Source organism: Atractosteus spatula, chromosome 11 (genome assembly GCF_055471065.1).
Source record: "Atractosteus spatula isolate fAtrSpa1 chromosome 11, fAtrSpa1.hap1, whole genome shotgun sequence".
NCBI classification, from domain to species: Eukaryota; Metazoa; Chordata; class Actinopteri; order Semionotiformes; family Lepisosteidae; genus Atractosteus; species Atractosteus spatula.
The window spans coordinates 36,062,998-36,082,915 of record NC_142716.1 but is presented as its reverse complement, the minus strand read 5'-3'; the positions used below and the strand labels follow the sequence as shown (position 1 = coordinate 36,082,915).

The 19,918-nt window shown below is 40.7% G+C and overlaps 1 protein-coding gene across 2 annotated transcripts in view; it reads right to left on the bottom strand.

The window, feature by feature from the left end:
• The window catches only part of abcc3 (ATP-binding cassette, sub-family C (CFTR/MRP), member 3), a 94,473-nt gene that overhangs the window by 1,759 nt on the left and 72,796 nt on the right, over positions 1–19,918 (bottom strand). For both annotated transcript variants that reach the window (XM_088928231.1, XM_088928232.1), the window contains exons 18-30: positions 19,581–19,748; positions 18,509–18,692; positions 17,948–18,056; positions 17,387–17,540; positions 16,505–16,712; positions 14,784–15,094; positions 5,200–5,399; positions 4,396–4,522; positions 3,826–3,927; positions 2,634–2,780; positions 1,883–2,041; positions 1,146–1,312; positions 341–535 (exon numbers count right to left, since the gene is read on the bottom strand). In XM_088928231.1, the coding sequence (XP_088784357.1) occupies positions 341–535; positions 1,146–1,312; positions 1,883–2,041; positions 2,634–2,780; positions 3,826–3,927; positions 4,396–4,522; positions 5,200–5,399; positions 14,784–15,094; positions 16,505–16,712; positions 17,387–17,540; positions 17,948–18,056; positions 18,509–18,692; positions 19,581–19,748 (2,231 nt within the window). The remainder of the gene's footprint in view (positions 1–340; positions 536–1,145; positions 1,313–1,882; positions 2,042–2,633; positions 2,781–3,825; positions 3,928–4,395; positions 4,523–5,199; positions 5,400–14,783; positions 15,095–16,504; positions 16,713–17,386; positions 17,541–17,947; positions 18,057–18,508; positions 18,693–19,580; positions 19,749–19,918) is intronic.

Sequence of the window (19,918 nt, the reverse complement as noted above, 5' to 3'; positions counted from 1 at the left end):
ATGATGGGGCTAGGAACAAGTAACTTGTTGGGCTAAAAAGAATACCAGAAAGGCTGGTTTTCCTTGAACAAGATCACCATGAATGAGTCAAAATCTGAGAGAAATATTTTCCTTAACAGTCATTAAGTGAAAATTCTGTACACGTACCAAGAAACACTAATCACATTTTAGTCTGAAATCTTTTCTCTTTAACAAATACTTTCAAAGTCCTTAAATGGTATAACCAATACAATTTTAAGATGTATTTTATAAAACATGCTTTGTGCTAGTATTAATACCAGTTGAATCTGTCTGAAGAAATCACTGTGGAGAGTCTCTGTGTTCTTGCTAGACATTTTACCTTGTGTAGTCCATGATGGTGTTAAGCCTATGTGCAATTGTGAAAACTGTGCAGTCTTCAAACTGCGTCCTGATGGTGGACTGGATCAAGTCGTCGGTCTCTAGGTCTATGGCAGCAGTGGCTTCGTCTAGGATCAGGATGCGCGTCTTCCTCAGCAAAGCCCTTGCTAAGCACACCAGCTGCCTCTGCCCTACACTGTTAACCCAGAAACCGAGATTATATACAACTGGGCTCTTACAAAGTAGGGTCTTTTCATCTCTTATATTTGAAAGTGTATTTTTAAAATAAAATTAAACCAGGTTAGCACACAGAATTTTTAAGGCGCTAAACAAAATATTTTGTATTTCTTTAGTTTCTTGAGGAAAGCACAAGATGCATCACTTGAATGGTACACTAAATTCTGTTTCCTCAAACAGTTCTTTAGTCTCTGCTGGTATACCAACATGGTGTTGACTTTGGATGAGCACATTTCTTCTTGTGAAGTTAATTAAGAGAAGAAACTTTGTTTTAAAATGTCAAACACAAGTGATTGCTTTCAAATAAAAAAAAAGATTTTTACTGTACTGTAAAATAGCTGCATACCATATTCATTTTGATTTTGGCCTGTATTAACAAAGCCCTTACTCCTAATCCCAGTGAAAGGAGAATTTGAGGAATTAAGCCATCCAGAGAAATGAGGGGAGCTAAGGTGATGGCAACACAATTAGTACATCTGGTAAATGACACATGCTGGTGTATTTGTACAGCTTTGGAAACCTGGAAACAATGTTAGTTTTGCATTGGAAGGAAGTGGGGTGTTGTTTACCTGAGGTTTTCTCCCCCCTCTGAGCACTCATAGTTTAATTTTGTCTCCTGGCTGCTAACAAACTTCTTGAGGTGGGACAGTTCCAGAGCTCTCCATATGTCTTCATCAGTGTACTGCTCGAAGGGATCAAGGTTCATTCGCAGAGTGCCAGAGAATAGCACGGGTTCCTAGATTGATTGCAACAGTCATGAGAATTAGCAGGGCTTTCGTTAGCTAATTTCTGCACATCACAATTATATACGTCAAGGCGACAAGACCGTGGGTAGTCCCGATGGGACTGGTAGGAGGTAGGGCTGTATTATTAGCCAGCTGGGATTCTCCCAAAGTGGGAGTGGGCCTGAATCCGCTAGGAATTTCCTCAGCTCCGAGGACCTGTGGGGTAACCTGCAAGCTCACAGTGAAAAGGATGAGCGACTCCAAAGGTGGGCAAGTCAAAGGTGTCTGCCTACATTCTCATCTCCACCTGTGTGCAGTGTCGTGAAAACCACACGACTGGAATCGGTGAACTGGAATGGCTTTTCCAAATCATGCAGAAATATGAAAAAATGTTCACTTTAAAAAAACAAACAGGATTATTGTGCACAGAACATTACATACTATTATTTAAATTGCTAAGCATTATAATTTACACAAACTAATTTACACTTTAAGCTATTGAGTCAAAATGTTAAAAACCATGAATGGTTTAAAGGACATGCAACCAGAATCATGGCTGGAAGTGTGGACCAGGAGCTCACCTGAGGAATGATAGTGAGTTTGGATCTGAGGTCATGAAGACCGATTTCGGAGATCTTCACCCCATCAATGGTGATCTCTCCCCCAGCTGCTTCCAGGATCCTGAACAGGCAGAGGGTCATAGAGGACTTGCCTGCTCCCGTTCTTCCCACAATTCCAATCTGCAGAAGGCCCACAGAGAATGCACCCATCATTCACTTTACAGCTTTACAGATAGTTTACAGCTACCACTGGTTTTTAGAAGACGGACAAAATGGAGAAGAGCAGCGTCTGTGACAGATGCATGTTCTCTTGCTCTCTAGGGCTTTCACCAGATCAGCTAATGAATGACCAGACAATTGGATGAGTCTATCAAACTCAAGCACACAGAGGTCATTCGCAGGTTTGCCTTGTACAACACAAAGTCGGGACTTGCTTATTCAGACTGTATTTCAATATCCCAAACTCCATCTGTCTAGCAACCACCTAGTCTGTTACAGTCACGAGCATGGAGGTACTACATTGCCACTACTGAAGGCACATCAGAACAGTTGTTCAAGCTTATTGCATTACATTTGTACTGTGAAACCTGTTGCATAGTTCCACATGAACCTTTATACTAGGCCTCTGTAAATCGTCAGATGAAGTTAACACCGACAACTGTTACAGCCCTTAATGTTAGATACTTGTCTTGCACTGATTAGAAAGGCTCTTGTAGTGATAGCTCATGGACCTGGCTGTTCACAGGTAGTTACGGTCTCCTGGCTGACTGACCTTCTCCCCTCCCTTGACGGAAAGAGTGAGGTTCTTCAACACCAGGTCCAGCCCCTCCCGATACCTCACACTGTACTTGTGGAACTCCACCGTCCCCTGAGAGGGCCAGTCCGGAGGGGGCCTTTTGTCCTCAATGACCCAGGGGGCCTGAACAGCAGAACAGCAGCAAAAATGACCAGTTACAGAGCAAATTGTTGTCACGGGTCTGATAGACCCTTAGTTTTAAAACATTTTTAGTTTAAAAATTCTAAAAGGCAAATATATGCTGATCTCCCCCTATCTACAACAGTAGTTCCCAAAGATAAGTCAGCATACTGTATATTACAGCAATCTCTGGAAATCTTTGCCAAAAACAGAGCATATCATTTAACATTCCATGATGTGACAACAGAGAACCATGTTCTACATTGTATTTCATGCATGAAATGTATTTAAATAGTATGCTATATTTTTGTGAAAAGAACATCAATTCTACTGTCTTAAGGATCTTTTCTTCAGGGGTGACAGAAATGCTGTGGTTAGCATTACTACCCCGAATTGCTTGGGTTCTAAATTTGATTCTGGATTGGAACACCTTATGTGTGGAGTTTGTATATGCCCACTATGATTATGTCCAGGTGCAAGTTTGTAATCTTGACAAACTGGCAAGATTAACTAGTGTCTCTAAAATTGTCACTGTGTTTTTGTGTGTCCCATCATCCCATCCAATATGTACAGTAGTCCTGCCTGGCGCCATTTGCTTCCAAAATAGGCTCTTGCCAGGAATTAGTGAGTTTCTGGCAATGGATGGATGGTTCTTTCCTCAACATTAAAACCCTGTACACATCTTTATCCCCAACTAAAAACAGTGCAGATCTCTCACTGTGTCAGAGCGATTTAGGCATTTTACACCCTGCAACCCTCAGGAGAGTTGTCCCCAATTGCAGGAGGGATAGAGCTGACCCTGCCAGGGCTACCAGGCTCAGATCCCGGTGCCTGCATAGCAAGATACTCCTGCTGACTCAGCCCTCCTGTCTGGGTAGTTCTGGTTACAACAGACATAGCGCAGGCACAAATAACTGATACTTGGAGTATCGGACTTCATCTGGGATCAGAACAAGCAAAATTAATAGTGGGTCTCTCCCCAGCTGCCCTCAGACTGTAAATGTTTTTTCCTCAGAATGAGGATACAGCTGCTGTCACAGCCACCTACCTCGGTCTTTGTCTCCGAGTACTCCTTCACCCTCTCCACAGCCACGATGTTGCTCTCCAAGTCAGAGCTCATCCTCACCAGCCAGTTCAAAGACATGGTGACCTACGCAGTAGCATTGCAAACAAGCTTATTCCAGCACACCCAAAGTAACTGTCAACACTTATCCAGCCTTTCAAACGACAATAAGTTATTGTTGTAAATGTTATGCTTATTGTTATTGCTTGAGCAACAACTGTAATGCATCAGTTGTACCAACAATCATCCCTCAGGATTCAACATTCTTGTAGAATACAAATATTTCCACATGCTTAGAGGAACGGATAAAAGCATCCCCATTTGTTATTGAAGCAGAGAAAAAATATTAAGTTAAAGGTAAAGCTAAGAGCTTGTTATTACACTGATATCTGAAACAAAGTACTGTATCTCTTAGGGAACAAAAATGTGAGGTGAAACTGCATTTAATAAACATTCAAACATGCACATGCACAAGTAAGATGACAGTAAGGTAAAAGCGTCCTTCCTTGAGCACAAATCTGCTAACATTTGAACAAAACCTTGTGTCTCACTCACCTGTAGGGCATAAGACACAGAGAGTCCCACAAGGCCCGGGCTCAGCGTCTTTTTTCCAATCACTGCAAACAGTGCAGCAAAGAGCACAATGCAGTTCCCTATGAATTCAATACGGACTCCAAGCCATCTGCAAAGCGCACAGGTGGAAAAAAGCAATGCTTCATTTTACCAATGCAATACAATTTCATTGCAACTGAGGCTTTGTCATGCACCATGATACTATACTTGTGGCAATATAAGCCCTTAAAGTATGCAGCAAGCAATCAAAGCCAAGTTTATCACAACAAACGTACTCTACTGCTCACTACAGTGTATGTACTGTACTGCGTAATAGATGCTATAGACGGTAAGTTTTTTTGTTTTAAAAAGACACACAGCTGTCTACCCTGAGATCCTAGGATATTTACCAAGCCAGAAGTTTGTGTAAACAGGTGCAGCCCAATTTCACTCATATTATTATTACTTTACTTTAAATGAATGCCTGAAAAAAGAAATTAAAGTTATTAGGCTGTACACACAGTTTGAACGATTCAAAAATTGTTTCATTATGTTTTTAATACAAGTTTTCTTCAGCTGTTTAGAAAGAAATGTAACAGTGGGGCACTATACTGGTTGCTCTGATGTATGAACTGGTGAAGCTGGAGCTGCATGATGTCAGAACGACGTTCAGTCACAGAGGATCCAAAGTCTGCATCCATTCTTTCTAAATCCCCGTGTCTGCATCTGTTCTTTCTAAACCTGTCTGTGGGCTTTATTTGAATGCAGGCTGTCTAAGGAGTTTGTGATGTGAAAAAATAAACTTGCCTGTTAGAAACAATACCAGGGTAGTAACTCTTCTGATTCTCATCTACTTTCTCATCACTTATGAGCACAAAGGCCTTATGTCGGTCGTAGGCCCGGATGACACTTGTGCCTGTGATGGTCTCCGTGAAATGGGAATAAATAGGAGATCGACTGACCGATTCCAGGCGTTTAAGTTGCCGAGACGTGGCCACATAAAACCTCTATGGTGATAAAAAAAAATAAAACTTGAAACCTCAACATAATCTCAGTGGATACACAACACACAAGAGAAGGTTCAGATCAGAAAGCATTTACTCTACATACTGCAGAGAATCTACCTACTTAGTGGTAAGGTAGGGAAGATCTCAATCTAAAAATTCCCATTTCAAAAAAGAAAAGTCACCAATATTAATCTGAAGAATCCCTTATTCCTAAAACTTTTTTTTACATTTATTCCCAAATCAGAAAATACATTATGAAATTAATACTCTGTTTTTGTGAAAACATCTTGTCATACTGCAGAAGAAATCTGTGTCTGTATTTCCCAGATCTAACAGATGCTGCCGTACAGATATCTTACAAGTAAATGCTTCATGAACCTGAACCAAAGTTGTTTAAAGAAACATTCACATCTATGAACAACATTATATTTCTATAATACAAGAAAAAATCATACTAATCATTTTACTTTATTTTACAAAATGTTTAAAAATGCTATCATAATGTTGTAGTATATGGTTTGGCTTTGGACATTTATATTTCTGACTTCTATACAACAAATGTGTTTTGTAGAATATGTCTCTTAACATTTTGGCAAGAATTGTACATTTCTTTTAAACACTTTTAACAACTTTTTGTTTCCCTTTCGTTGCAGCAACACTGGCAACTACTAAAATGATGGAGATAATTCCCCAATGTTTTCTTTAGTCTCTTCGATGTACAGCATGCTGGTAAGAAACACTAGTCTTGGCAGAATACAGTATTTTTAAAAACAAAATACAAGCAGGACACAAGCCACAGCCAACAGTTAAAAGAATCAAGCAGCCGTGCAAAGAAATTAGCCACTACAAAGACCAGGATGTAATGCACAGATTTGCTTTTAAGAAACTAATTTCAATTCAGAAAGAATAGAATATGAATCAATTAATTTGGACCTTAAGCAGATTAAACTTTAGTCAGCTGAGCTGTCAGTGCAGAACACAGATTGTTCCCAAGAAGAACACAATAAGATGAAGAATAAAAAGAATGAGGGAATTTTAAAGTTCCATCCATACGTTTTCTAACTGCTTTGTTCCATATGGAAGGGGGGGTGGGGGTGGAGCCTATCCCGGTAGGCAAAGGGCGCAAGACAGGATACACCCTGGACAGGGCGCCAGTCCATCACAGGGCTCACAAAGACACAAACACAGACACACTCACACAAGGGCCAGTTTACCAACCAATTTACCTACCAGAGCACCCTGAGAAAACCCCCATGAACACAGGGAGAAGGCACAAACCACACAGATAGCATCCCAGGTCCAGAACTGAACCCAATCCCCAGCGCTGTGAGGCTGTAGTACTAACCAATGTGCCCCCCGAGTTCAATGTTATCATTATTATTTGGATAATGCTTTATACAAAGTTACTTACATTTGCTCCCATTTATACATCAGCATTTTACAGCTGCACTCTAAGTGAAGGAGCTGCTCAAAGGCCCAACAGCAATGCCTCAGCTGGGATTTGACCCCACAACCTTCCAGTTATGGGTAAAGAATCCTAATGGCTGCTCCACACAGCTGCCTCACCAGCACACTCACTGTAACCACTAAAAAGCAGGAATCATTCCAGAAACAGGCATCTCTATAGCTATCACTGTGTGGAGTGCAAATGATTGCAATCCATTTGGCCTAAGACAGACCCAAGCCCTTCTACTCTCCCCTGCTACTTGGAATTGGTAGGAAACCCCAGACAGGAATAAGGCACTGCATGCTGGATGACTCCCGATAGGAGTGCACATTGTTTCAGATGTCATTGGTACGTTCCCAGACTATACCGTTAGCATATGTAACCTGGATTGCCTCGTGGAGATGCACATTTGGTTATGCACATCCAGGGATGGGTGGGCTAGCATCACTAAGGTTATCCTTGGTTCATGCCACAGCAGCCAGTCCTGCGATCTGATTAGCATCTCCAAGCCTGTAGTATTGTTAGTAAGAGAGGTGCTGCAGCTCCAATCAATACCAACTGTCCTACAAGACACTGTGGAGCCAGCAATGCGTCAGATAACAAGGAGCTCTGACAAGAGTGCCTGCACAGGTGGTTTAAAAGTCACCAATTACAAATTAGGTACTTAAAATTCATAGTAACATGAACTGGTGATTCCAAATTTCTTAAAGAAATGTTCATAAATAACCTCAAGTCCAGTACCACAATAGTTTTGGCACAGTACTGTATGTTACAGTAGCAGGATGCTCCTTAACTCGCGTTTGAGAGGGGGGAAATCAACCAGTTGTTGGAAAAAAATAACTTAATTTACGGAAAGCCTACGTGTGCATTTAGACAGCTGTTATGATGAGCTTTAGAAGACAGGAAATATCCTATGAGGGATTTCCTAAGACAGAAACGGTTTTCTGTAAGACCACACTGCCCGTGGGGGACTAATGTGTCTGAGAGAAAGTTGTGTTACACTTTTCATTTGTCACTGGCCAAGGAGGTCAATGATACCTCGGCTTCAGAAAGCATACTTCTGAGTCATACACAGACTGAGTGCCTGTCAAGGCTCAACAACAGCCTTCAAGACATTTCCTGCTTCTAGCTTGACCAAAATAGCAACTTTCTGTTTGGATCATTATCTGACTTTTGACATACCACAAATGTACCGTCGGCCTCAACAACAAAACAGAAAAGAAAGATCATATAACCAAAATAAGACTGTCTGACCTTGGACATGGTGCAAATTGATTTTTTAACGGGAGTACCAGCTTGATTTTAAAGCGAAATTATCATTAACATCAATAAGTTTATGTAGCAACTAATATTTATGACACTCTACGAGACTGTTTTGTTCAGTCTTACAAAAACTGTAAGATACTGTAAGCACATCTAAAGAACTTCATAAAGATGTTAAAGGCTCCTATTAAGGGGTCGCTTTCCATTCTGTAGGCCGGATTTATTAAATGAGACCCTTAGAAAAACATGTACAGTGCAACAGGTCACACTCTTTGCCCAGACCTAAGTCATTCATATTACCATTTACCACGTGACCTCCATTTTTCTTGGGAATTGCTACTTCCAGGTTTTAGCACTCTTCCCCTTCTTTCATAAGGTCAGAACAATCAAATCCATTTATCCAACTTTCTGCTCAATTTATCAGCAGCACTTTCAGATTCTGTAATCTCTCTAAATACTTAAAAGTGCAAAGGAGTGACTATAAAAAGTTAAATCGGCCATCAAAATAGACCAGCAAATCTACTTAACCAAGACTGTTCCCAGCAAGATTAGAGGTTCTGCTGCCTAAAAGGAAAACACATGTTTCTACAAGAGTTGTACTGAAGTCTAAAATACTATTTTATAAAACAATGCCTCTCCAGATATAATAAAGGTTCTGCCATACCAGGTACTAGACAAATATATAATCTGATGGAATTTAAAGTGAAAGCAAGAAACAAATTCAAATCAAGCTTCTGTCACACGAAAGAAGAAAGCCTGAATCATCTTAGTGAAAAATCACAGAAATAATCTGTGTAAATAAAGCCTCCATCAGATCTTGCTCTGTAGTTCTCTACAGACTGCAGACGTTTTGAAGTTTTAAACCTTTTGTTCTCAAGCCTATGAAAGATTAGAGTCAAAAATACCATCTTTAACCATCAAGCTCATTTTGTTAAATTACCAATGCAGCCATTTTTTTAAAAATCAGTCACTGACAGTGTTCACGAAGGGCTAGGTCACTGTATATCAGGTATACAGCTTAGCAGTGACACTTCACATACTTTAAACCACATCCTGGAAGGTACTGTAGTTAACAGTTTCTGGGTAAAGTAGCCAAGTAAACAAATCAATAGCAACAGGTTTTGTCCAGTCCAAAATTTCAATGAGAAAATAAGAGAATATTAGTAAATGGATTCAATGTGATGAGCTGTTACTGGGAAGAATGAATGATAAAGGATTTTTAACATTAAGGTTATGGGCTAGATTGGCATTTCAGGAGTTGCAGTTAATAGTTACCGGCAAACTGGCAGAACAGCCCTTATAAAAGTTTACCTGTCTGTAGTCCTGCACAGCATTTCTGCAGTTTCCACATGGTTTAACTGTACTTACTGTATACCATGCTTGATCACTGTGATGATCCATGTTTTTTACAATCTATCACACCCTCTTCTGTTTTATCATGTTTGTACCATGATGTCTCTGTTCCTTCCTGAATTTAACTATACTTGTACCATGGTATACCAGTGTAAGCCTTTATAAGGGAATGCCATACAAAATTAAGTAATCAACCACAATACAATGATCTATTCACCACTCCACCCAGGGCTCATGTCCACAGACTAGCACTACAAAAGAAGACTACCACAGAAAACTGCTGATCTTCAATTCCCACTCTACTCCCTTTGAATAATTCACCAGACAAAATGTGAAATCCATACTGCCAATAAAAAGTTGTTTCTTCTTCCTTTTTTCAAATAACCCAGGCTTTAAGCTGTTGTGTTATATCACTATGAAGCAGCCAAAAAAGCTTTTTTTTTACAATGAAGATTTTTAAACAAACTCTGATTAGTCCTCTAATTTAAATGAGTTTTCGTTTATAATTTCATATGTAATCTTTCCCAGAAAAAACTTTAAGAAAGTGAAGCCCAATTTCAACTGTTATGGAGATGGGCAGGGTTTGAAAGAACAGCAGTGAAATCAATGAACCAAGCCCCATTCAAGACTGAGACTCAACCGCCTAGCTAGAGCGACCAAACCATATGGCACCTACAACACTAGGACAGTCAGTCAAACAATGACGATAACACAACAAACACGTGACATGCTGTATTAAATAGTTAGCCAGCTTTGTCCTATTTACCTGGACCCACCAATAGAACATCATTAATGGCACTATCACTATGAGGAAGACAGGGGTGAGGGCAGAGCATATGAGCAGCACGTTTACTGTGTACCAGAAAGTGCGCATCCAAATATCAATATTGTCAGGGATGTAATTGTCAATAATATCCACATCTTTGCTGAAGCGGTTCAAAATTCTCCCTGAGGGAGTGGCTTCAAAAAAACCCTGAGGAGAGCGAAGGATGGTCTGGAGCATGTTCTGGTGAATCATCCGGGAGGCCCTCAGCATGCTGTAGGCTCGGCACAGAAAGCAGAGCCCCAGCACAAGTGCACCTGTGTAGCAGCACAATGAGAATAATATGAATTCACAAAGCACAGAATAGCTGCAACACTTCTTAAGGCAAAGGTTTGTACTGAGTTTTCATTGGACAGTTTGTTCACCCATTTAGTCCTGCACAGCACTGTTTGACCGCTATGAGGCACTGTAGGGTTTATAATTCAAAGGGGAGAAAAAATGGTGTTAAAACAAGAGAGCATCCCTAATTTACAGGGAACCAATGATTCAGAAATAGAGGAAGATAACAGCAGGCATGACTCCAGATAGAGGAATTACCTTGGAGAGGACAATAAACAAACAAGTATTGTGACAGGAAGGATTTAAATTGAAATCCTTTCACCAAAACAAAACATCATAACGTTGTAAATAACACAGAGCAGGATGCTCATCCAATATTTCCCAATACATATCATGAACATTGTTTTTAGGAACCAATGTTTCACTTCATGTATACAGGCTAGTGTTCTTTCTAGACTTATGTGTGAAGCTTAGTTGCTTTGTTCAGTGTATTACACTGTCTTTTGTAACTGTAAACAAGTTACACAAGGGCTAGAAATACTGTACAAGATTCTAATATGAATATTCTAATATTTCTCTCCTACAGTAGACACATATTGCTTGGAATGTCATGCAGAATGCCTTCTCCCAAACTCTGCTTCCTCCCCAATAAGTCACGACACCCCCCCTCCCCTTCAGCTGGAAAAGAATAACAGTCTGAAAGAGTTCCTCACTTGAACAGCATCTGTAATGAATACCGATCTTAGTTAGCTGTATTCTGACTGAAGAAAAAAAATGTCATTTGATGTGACAAATAACATGAAATAATGTCTAGTTGTTTCTTGCTTCCTAAACAGAATACCTAATAAAGGCAGACACCTAGAACTGTGGAAAGTGCTTCATCAAAGCCTCCAACGATGAAAGGTGTAATGTCAAAAGATGTCAGAAACAAACCTCTATAGCTACAGAACATTTCTACATTTACAACATTTAAATAAACCCATATCCCTGGCACTTTTTTAATGTTTAAACAAGGTACATGATGAAAATCTGATCCCACATACTCTCGAAACACAACATACACCTGGTTTGTACCATTATTCTTTTCAATAAAAGAGTTGAACATGAGCCTACACCATGCACGTGAAATATCTAATAAATAAGATTGGAACTAAATAATTCCACATATGTGGAATCATATTTTCACTAGAGACACTGAAAAACCTACGAGCAAATCAAGCGTCAAACCACCTCTTCCTAAGCCCAGTCTGTTGCCAAAGTTGACTACTGAAATCACCAGTGATTGGCATCACCATCACAGCATCATTTTTCAATATTAAATATGATAGATTTTCAATGTCATAAAAACTCAGTCTACCTCTATAAAGTTCCAATATGCAGAACACTGTATCCTCTAGGAGGGAATTAGCTGTGATACTGACTAGGTGTGTTGAATAGCTGGAGCAAGCAGGAACCAAGCCCCGTACCTTTGCTTTAACAGTACAGCGCTCGACCAACTGAGCCAAGAGGTTCACCTCATTATATGAAGCAAACGAATGGACACATCCATTCATCACCCATAGCTGCTTCAACCTATAGACTGGTGTGGCAAGCCACAACCGAACCTGGCAGACACAGGCTACAAGGTGGGAGTACAGCATGAACTGGTTACCAGTTCCAAATGAACCTAGCCAGCATGTCTTCATAAGGCGAGAGAAAGACCACACAAACCGGGACAGAGCATGCAATCTCTGCATAGAAGGTTCCTCAGCCAAGAATTCAACCCCATCCTAGCTGTGAGAACTAAGCTGCTAAGCCCCTCGCCACTGTGCTGTATAAAAACACACCACATACGCACTGACACAGTCCAGGCTTCTCTCTCCAGGCTAGATTAGTCAGCTGGAATGAACCAGGTTGCTTGGAAGAGAAAACATCAAAAGTTCACTTATCTGACATGCAAAAAATCCATTTACAGACAAAAGCAACTTAGCTAATGCTGTGATTTAAAAACAAAACAATTTTCATTAAAAAATAAGGTACACTGTAACAGAAGCTTTCTTCCATACCTTGGATCTGTTTTACAAGGAAACCAAAATGCTGAAATACTGCTGTTATACCATAAGTATGTGTTTGCTTGGCTTACAGCATCTTTAAATCAAATGTAAACGGGTCGGCAACAAACCATTTTAAAAAAACAACTTAATGCCTGGCTATACTACATGAACTGAGCAATAACCTTTAAATCTTTTTGCTAGCCATCCGTCTCCCTGCACCCTGAAGCTTGTGCAATACAAGCCTGACACTGTCCTGTCTGGACTTAGTGCACACCACAATCTGAACAGTGGAATAATTCAAAGAGCATGGCTACTGAATTACAGGAACAAGACTGCTCGCTGTATGGTAGTGTGCTCAATTCTATTACAAAAATAGTATTACAGGACGTTAATGAAATTAGTAGGACTATTCAAATAACTATTATGAAAACAAGAAACTAGTGTAATTTATGACGGGAGGAATACAAATGGTGAATAGGTTATCGTGGACACTAGAGGGCGCCACGGTCATCATTTTAACTCTACAACAGATTTCTCCTTCCCTGGTCTTCCCTGGTCCAGGAGAGAATCAATCCAGTAAGCCTTATAAGTCACCCCAAAATCACCCATTTTCAAACACAGGGCTGCAAAGGTCTTGATCAGTTAAGCAAATATTTGCGGATGTACCGTATGGAAAGTCTGGTCCTTAAGAGTTGGTATTTTCTGTCCCAAATGATTTTTAAATGACTTCTTTCAAAATGAACATTTTCCAGGTCTTCAGAAACTGATGACTGAAATGTTACCCCAAATAAATCAGGGCCCTCCAGAGGCAGGGCTGAAGAAGATCTAAGGGCCCACACCATCATGGGCACATCTTTGGGTATGTTGAGCCAACAGAGTGCCCTCTGGTGAATGCAGTCTTTGCCCACTGGGATGAATCGTCCAAAGGCTCCGTTTGTGTAGCAATTTTCTACTAGAATGTTCCAATAAAACACAACTGTCTCAATAGAGCTGCTGGAATAGGCCAAGTAAATTTAAAATCCCCCCAATATAGACCACTATGGAAAACAGTACTAAACTGCACTTAAAATTCCTTCACTAGCTCCTGTTCAGCTATATAAAATTGCTGTTTTAAAGATGCCAGAGCAAATAAAAATAAGTCATTTAAGTTTAAACTAAACTGGAACAAATCCAGTAATTCAAATTTCCAATACTATGGTACACATGCTCGCACGTCATTGTTCCTGGCCGGAAAATGCTTTTCAGTCGAGTCAATCGATTTTGAACCAGCCCTTTCAAGCTGTATGAATCATCCTGAACCTTGCAGCTACTGTGAAATCAGGAAAGTGTACAAACTTTCTGTACTGCTATGCACCCACACCCTCACCCCGTCATCAACCACCCTGGCAAAATGGGATTTGACAGTTCATGTATTTACATATGGAAAGAAGGAAAACAGCAGAAGGCCAGGAATTGGAGGACTGCAGAGGGGAAAGGAGATGATGATGTGCTGTTAGAAAAGACAGAAAACATGACACGAAGACAGAACTCACAGGCCCAAAGGACCACATCTCCACAGCTGAAAGGAGCCCTGTTTCAAAAGACACTTGGGTTTCTGTTTGTGTTACATTTGAGCAGGTCAGTTTGGGAGACACAGCATGTACAGTATTAGAGCTGAAATCTACTTTTATGACTTTTTTTCTTGCAGCTTTCCTGTGGAGTTTGAATGACTAGTGAACTACGCTGTTAATACTGTCATTTGGCTGAGCTGCAGAAAAAACAATTTAGGAAACACTGCTCTTTGTTTGGTGAGCAGTCCATGTTAAAGCCCTACACTTTTAAAAAATCATAGAAAATTAGAGGTTGATTTTAATTTGGTTTGTAATGTGGACTGTCTATTCAATGGCTTTTTAATTATGCATAAACAGCTGTTGTCACTTTACGACAACAATACAATTTTTAAGCCCTCCAGTAAATCTTGATCCCCCCCTCCTATTTTTTTTAATATCCAGTTTTGTAAACACTGTAAACACGTACAGAAAGCCACACAGCAGCCAGAGCCGACTGACAGTTAAGGGACACGACGAAGCCAAGTGTAGTCAAAGAACGGACCCAAGCAATCATTCACCAGGGACAAGAGCACACATTAAGCGGCATTTTCTTTGGCAATTCAATCATTAACTTGTTGGGAGTTTATGAAAAAATACCTGGACAAAAAAGTAAACAAGAGCGAGGGGCACAATGACCACAGCAAAGATGGGGGTGGTGGCCATGATCACAATCATGGTGGACAGGGAGACGAAGAGGGTGGCCAGGAACATTAGGATTGTGGGCGGGATAAGCTCGTCAATCACGTAAATGTCCTTGGAGAAGCGATTGAGAATGCGCCCTATGGGTGTCGTGTCAAAAAAAGACTGAGGCGTCTGAAATTTATTCTCTAGAAGAGACGAGTGCAGATTCCTGGCGGCTCCAATACCGGCCAGGGTCAGTGTGAAGGAGGAGATGAGCACCAGCAGGCCTGTTTGAGGAGAAGACAAGGACAGAGAGTGGTGAGTGACTGGAATGATGGAAGGACACAGCTGAAAAAAAAAGACAAGGTTTGTGACATGAGAGGGTGGCGCCTTGGTTAACAATCAAATGAGATGACATCTTAAAGAAGAACGAAAAAGTGTGTCGGAAACATGGAATCGCCGACACGAGGTTAGAAAAAGGTGAACACCACCGGAGCACTGGAACTGTTCACAGCAAGACAAACTGAAGTCACGAGTTTTCTCTGCTGGTTTGAAAATAAATTTGCCTAGGTTTATGGTGGATTTTTAAAAAATTCACCGACAAACATGTGAATGTTGTAATGTGACCTTTTCAACAGTTTCGCTTGGGAGCACAACAACCATTTCTTTTGGCAGGACAACAACAGGAAGAACCTTTCACAAAATGTACCCCTGAAAGAGAACATGTGGAAGTTAAGATAATGAAAAAACATCATAATACTAAATTGCTTATATTGCATCTTTTGACATCTTTAAAAATGTGTCCGCTTTTTTATTTCCACATTATATTCCCTCTAATAATGTATAAAGGGTGAACAAGAGAACACAACTGAAGCCTTTTTCAGATATTAATGATCAGGACTAGAGATAAGCACTGAATTGATGTTTAATGTTCTGTTCAATATCGCACTGATATTCACACCAGGGGGACAATCAGCTAATTAGCAAAATTATTAACATTTTCTAACGATATTTTTCCATTTCACTGCAGAAAATCCAAGGTTTGGTTTAAAGCCAATAAAAGACCACCTTTGTTAAGAAATGAAGATCAGGGCAAGGCTTTCAGAGAGCAGGAGTCCAATTTTTCTTTTACTTACACTACATGGCAGGAAACAGGGCATCCACATTTTAAAACTAATCAAATCCTCAGCAATTTTAAAAGTGGAAAACCAAAAGGTACATCTTACACAGATGCAATGCAGTTATGTGTGGTCAGACCAGTGCCATCCACTATCCTGATTTAATAACAGTCTTACTGTACTGCCTTCACTCTGCAACTCTGACTCACCCAGCTGTAGGTGATGATGACACACACCAAGCCAACTCTTTTGCAATAAACACAATACAATGCAGATTTGCGTTTTAAAAAATAATTATTTTGGCAAATGACAGTAATTCTCTCACATTTCAGATTTATGTAGCTGTTTGAGTGGGTAGCTGTGTCAATGCGCCACTGACTGCCAAGCACCAAGTAAAGATAATTCCACACGGAGAAATAGAAAGACAACACGCGCCATGTCTCACACCTGATGAAAGCTGACTCGCTTTGCGTCTTCTTTCTACTGTGCAGTGTGGAATTGACCTTACCTTGTTCCTGTATTTCTCTAGCGTCCTACACCAGCAGAGACAAGCTGGAAAGGGTGATAGAGGGCCCTTACCTTGCGTCATCCCCAGTGCGGCATACACGCCCACTCGCATTTGAGTGTCCACCTGCGTCCCGTTCTCGGGCACATCGTTCGTCCAGGCGCTCAGCCACACGTTGGCGCCTATAGCTGCCGCGTTCTGGCAGGCGTACAAGAAGCAGATGAAGACGGAGAAGAAAGGACCGACGGCCTTGATATATTCCAGAAACACTTTCAGCTTCACCTGGGCGTTTGATGGAGAGGAGTGCAGAGGTTAGGAAACATAGCACAGACAAGGCACTGCATCCAAGAAGCTTGCCTGTTCCACTTCTTAAGACAGAAACATTCCCTGAATAGTCTACATTAGAAACTAAGAGCGCCATACAAACAGAAGTCCCTTCATGTGGTTGGTGAACTCCTCCACAGCCACACACGACAGCAGACAATCTCCCATTAATGCTACTGGAGCTTGCCATCAGTTTGTTACATTCAAATTGCATTGTGAATTTTAGATTTTGTTTCCTTTGCGCAAAACGCGCATTTAAAACAATTCAAGATTCAGTAGAACTCGACAGACCTGAAGTTATGACGCAAGTGTCAGGACCTCACCCTTCTACTGTGGACCATAATGATCAAACATTTTTGTACTCTAAAATTATACGTCTTCCTGGACCACAATGTCATCAGACAGGACAACATTATCATAGATCTTCTGAGGGTTACGATCTGTAAAGGTTATCCAACCTTTCTATCACAGTGCTTTTCACAACCCCTAAACTGTTTTTTTTTTCATAATAAAAAATATATACTTTTATACACTATATACCTACTTAAATGGTATATAATCCTTATAGAATTAAGTTGCTGTTTTTTAACGCAGATTCAGTCATGTCCACTAGAGGGCAGACCGGCACTTACTCTGCCAGTCTCGGCTGTCTCTGCCTGAATGAGTTTCTCGGTCTCCGGTTTCTTCTTTTCCATGGAAGGTTCCACCCTCCTCTTTTCACTGCACCTCCGCCGCGTGGACATTTTCTTTGGGTTATCCATGTCTGCAGACACGACACTGATCTGCCTGCAAGGGATGCAAAAAATGCAAATGGTAAATACGGAAAAAGTAAAAATGGCTTTTCACTCTCACCAAGTTACCAGCCTGTGTTTTTCCTCCAACAACTGGTGAGGTGGCTCTGTCTCAAATGATTAAGTTTTTGGTGTTTGGAATCCCTTTGTTGGATATTTATATCTTGTAAATGTGATGGGGAATTCAACTTTATATCGAAATTTTGCACACATACATCACAAAATAGTTCAACTACAAAACTATCCTTGTGTGGGAGGCTACGTCTGAGGGAAGGTAGCACTCTTAATCACTCCTTACATGTGAACATTAAAAATTCAATAAAAACACAGGTTGTATTATTTTCGGAATGTGGGGGCATTAAAAGATATACACCGCTCAATGGGTGGTAGCTAAAATCTTACCTAATAAACTGTCTGCGCGCTTCATTAACAACAGGCTCATTGTCTACCATGTCAATGTGGTTACTCAGAGCATCATCTGGGAAGGTTTCTTCGTCTTCAAGCATTGACACTGAATCAGGTGAAATTTAAATACACAGTTAGTATCATTTGTGACAGCTTTTGACAAGCCACACATAAACAGGCCTAACAGACACGGCCCCTAAGAATATATTCTCTTGGTATATAAATAAAACCTTATGGTAAATAAAACTACCGTTCTTAAACCCCACCTTGAATGCAAATAAACATTTTACTTATTCTGTAACAAATGTGAGTAACACATTTTTCAGGAAGCATAAGTTAATATTTTTAGTTTTAACCTTTTGAGCGCTTATCCTTAAAAGAAAATATGTAGTTTCCTAGCAGGATTTTCCCTGAAGTTGAAAATGGAAATGGAAAATGGAAAATTTCAACTACCCTCAAAATTTCATCCAGCATAAATGTGCCAAACAGTTAAATAATAACAGAATTTAACAATAATTTGAATAATGGAAGAAAATATTTAAAGCCCAAAAAAGGTACTTGTAGCTTCATCTTCCTCAATTAAATCTTCCATCGTATAATTCCTGAGGAATTCAGCAAAGGCTCCGTTCTGCTTGAGGAGTTCCTGGTGGGAGCCCATCTCTGACACTTTGCCTTCCACTATCACCACGATGTTGTCCACCTGAGGCAGGAAACTGATGCCATGGGTCACGAGGATTCTGGTCTGTAACATAATCAGGAAAAGATGAGCTTCTATGGCCACTTTCAGTCTACCATGAAGCTTCAGATTCAAGGAAAACATACAGTGTGAAGTAACAGGGTCCAGAGATTCTTTCTTGTCTTACATTTTTCCCTTATTCTTTCTGTGCTCTCCGATCACAAGACAGAGCACCCGCCTGCAGACTGGTCCTGCTATTCCCTTTACTCATACTGTACTCTCCGATCACAAGACAGAGCACCCGCCTGCAGACTGGTCCTGCTATTCCCCTTACTCTTACTGTACTATCCGATCACAAGACAGAGCACCCGCCTGCAGACTGGTCCTGCTATTCCCCTTACTTTTACTGTACTCTCCAATCACAAGACACAGCAACTGTAGGATTTCTTACTTGACGACTAAAACAACTTCCAAGCCAGTAGCATTAATTCCCTCCCACCAAGTACTAGATTACTTCAAGGTCAAGGTACAGTGACACAAATACTGCTGACTGGAGGGGAGGACATCAGTGCTATTATTCAAGCCTTGTTAACTTTAAATGTTTAAGAACACCTAATCAGCAGTTTAACTACAACTGAGACTAAACTCAAACTACCTAAAATATTTTTCTTCTCATGCACTCAATATGAGGTTGTCTTCCTTTCACAGCTTTCAGTCCTTCGTATCCTAAAACCTGCTTGGACCTTTAGCTTATCACTGAGCTATCAATGTCCTGGGCAGTGCTGGCCTGTTTTAGGAAGGTACTCCTATGATGATAAGTAAGCGCAAAAGGAAAAAAAAGCCATTACTTGAATTCCTTGCATCACAGAGAGGGGCTCTTCCTAAAGAGAACTGCCCCACACAGATAACAGAAGGAAAAGCATTTGGTACAATAACACAAATAATAAGCCATACCTTGCCCTGGAGTGCCCCCTCTGGCCCAATAACCTTGTCAAAGATGTGCTTGGCCACATGGGCATCGACGGCAGACAGGGGGTCATCCAGAAGGTAGAGGTCAGCCTCGCTGTACAGAGCTCTGGCCAGGCTGACACGCTGCCTCTGGCCTCCAGACAGGTTGATGCCCTGGGGGTGGGACAACACAAGTCAGAGAAGAGCCAGGTACTCCCAGCCCTCTCCGGCATCTCTCAAATGCCTCTACTCAAACTCTCAGTTCCACAGTTATTCATTCAGAGTAGTAACAGTAATTCAGAATAGTAAATAGTAATAATTCTACTCTCCACTCTGAGGTGCTC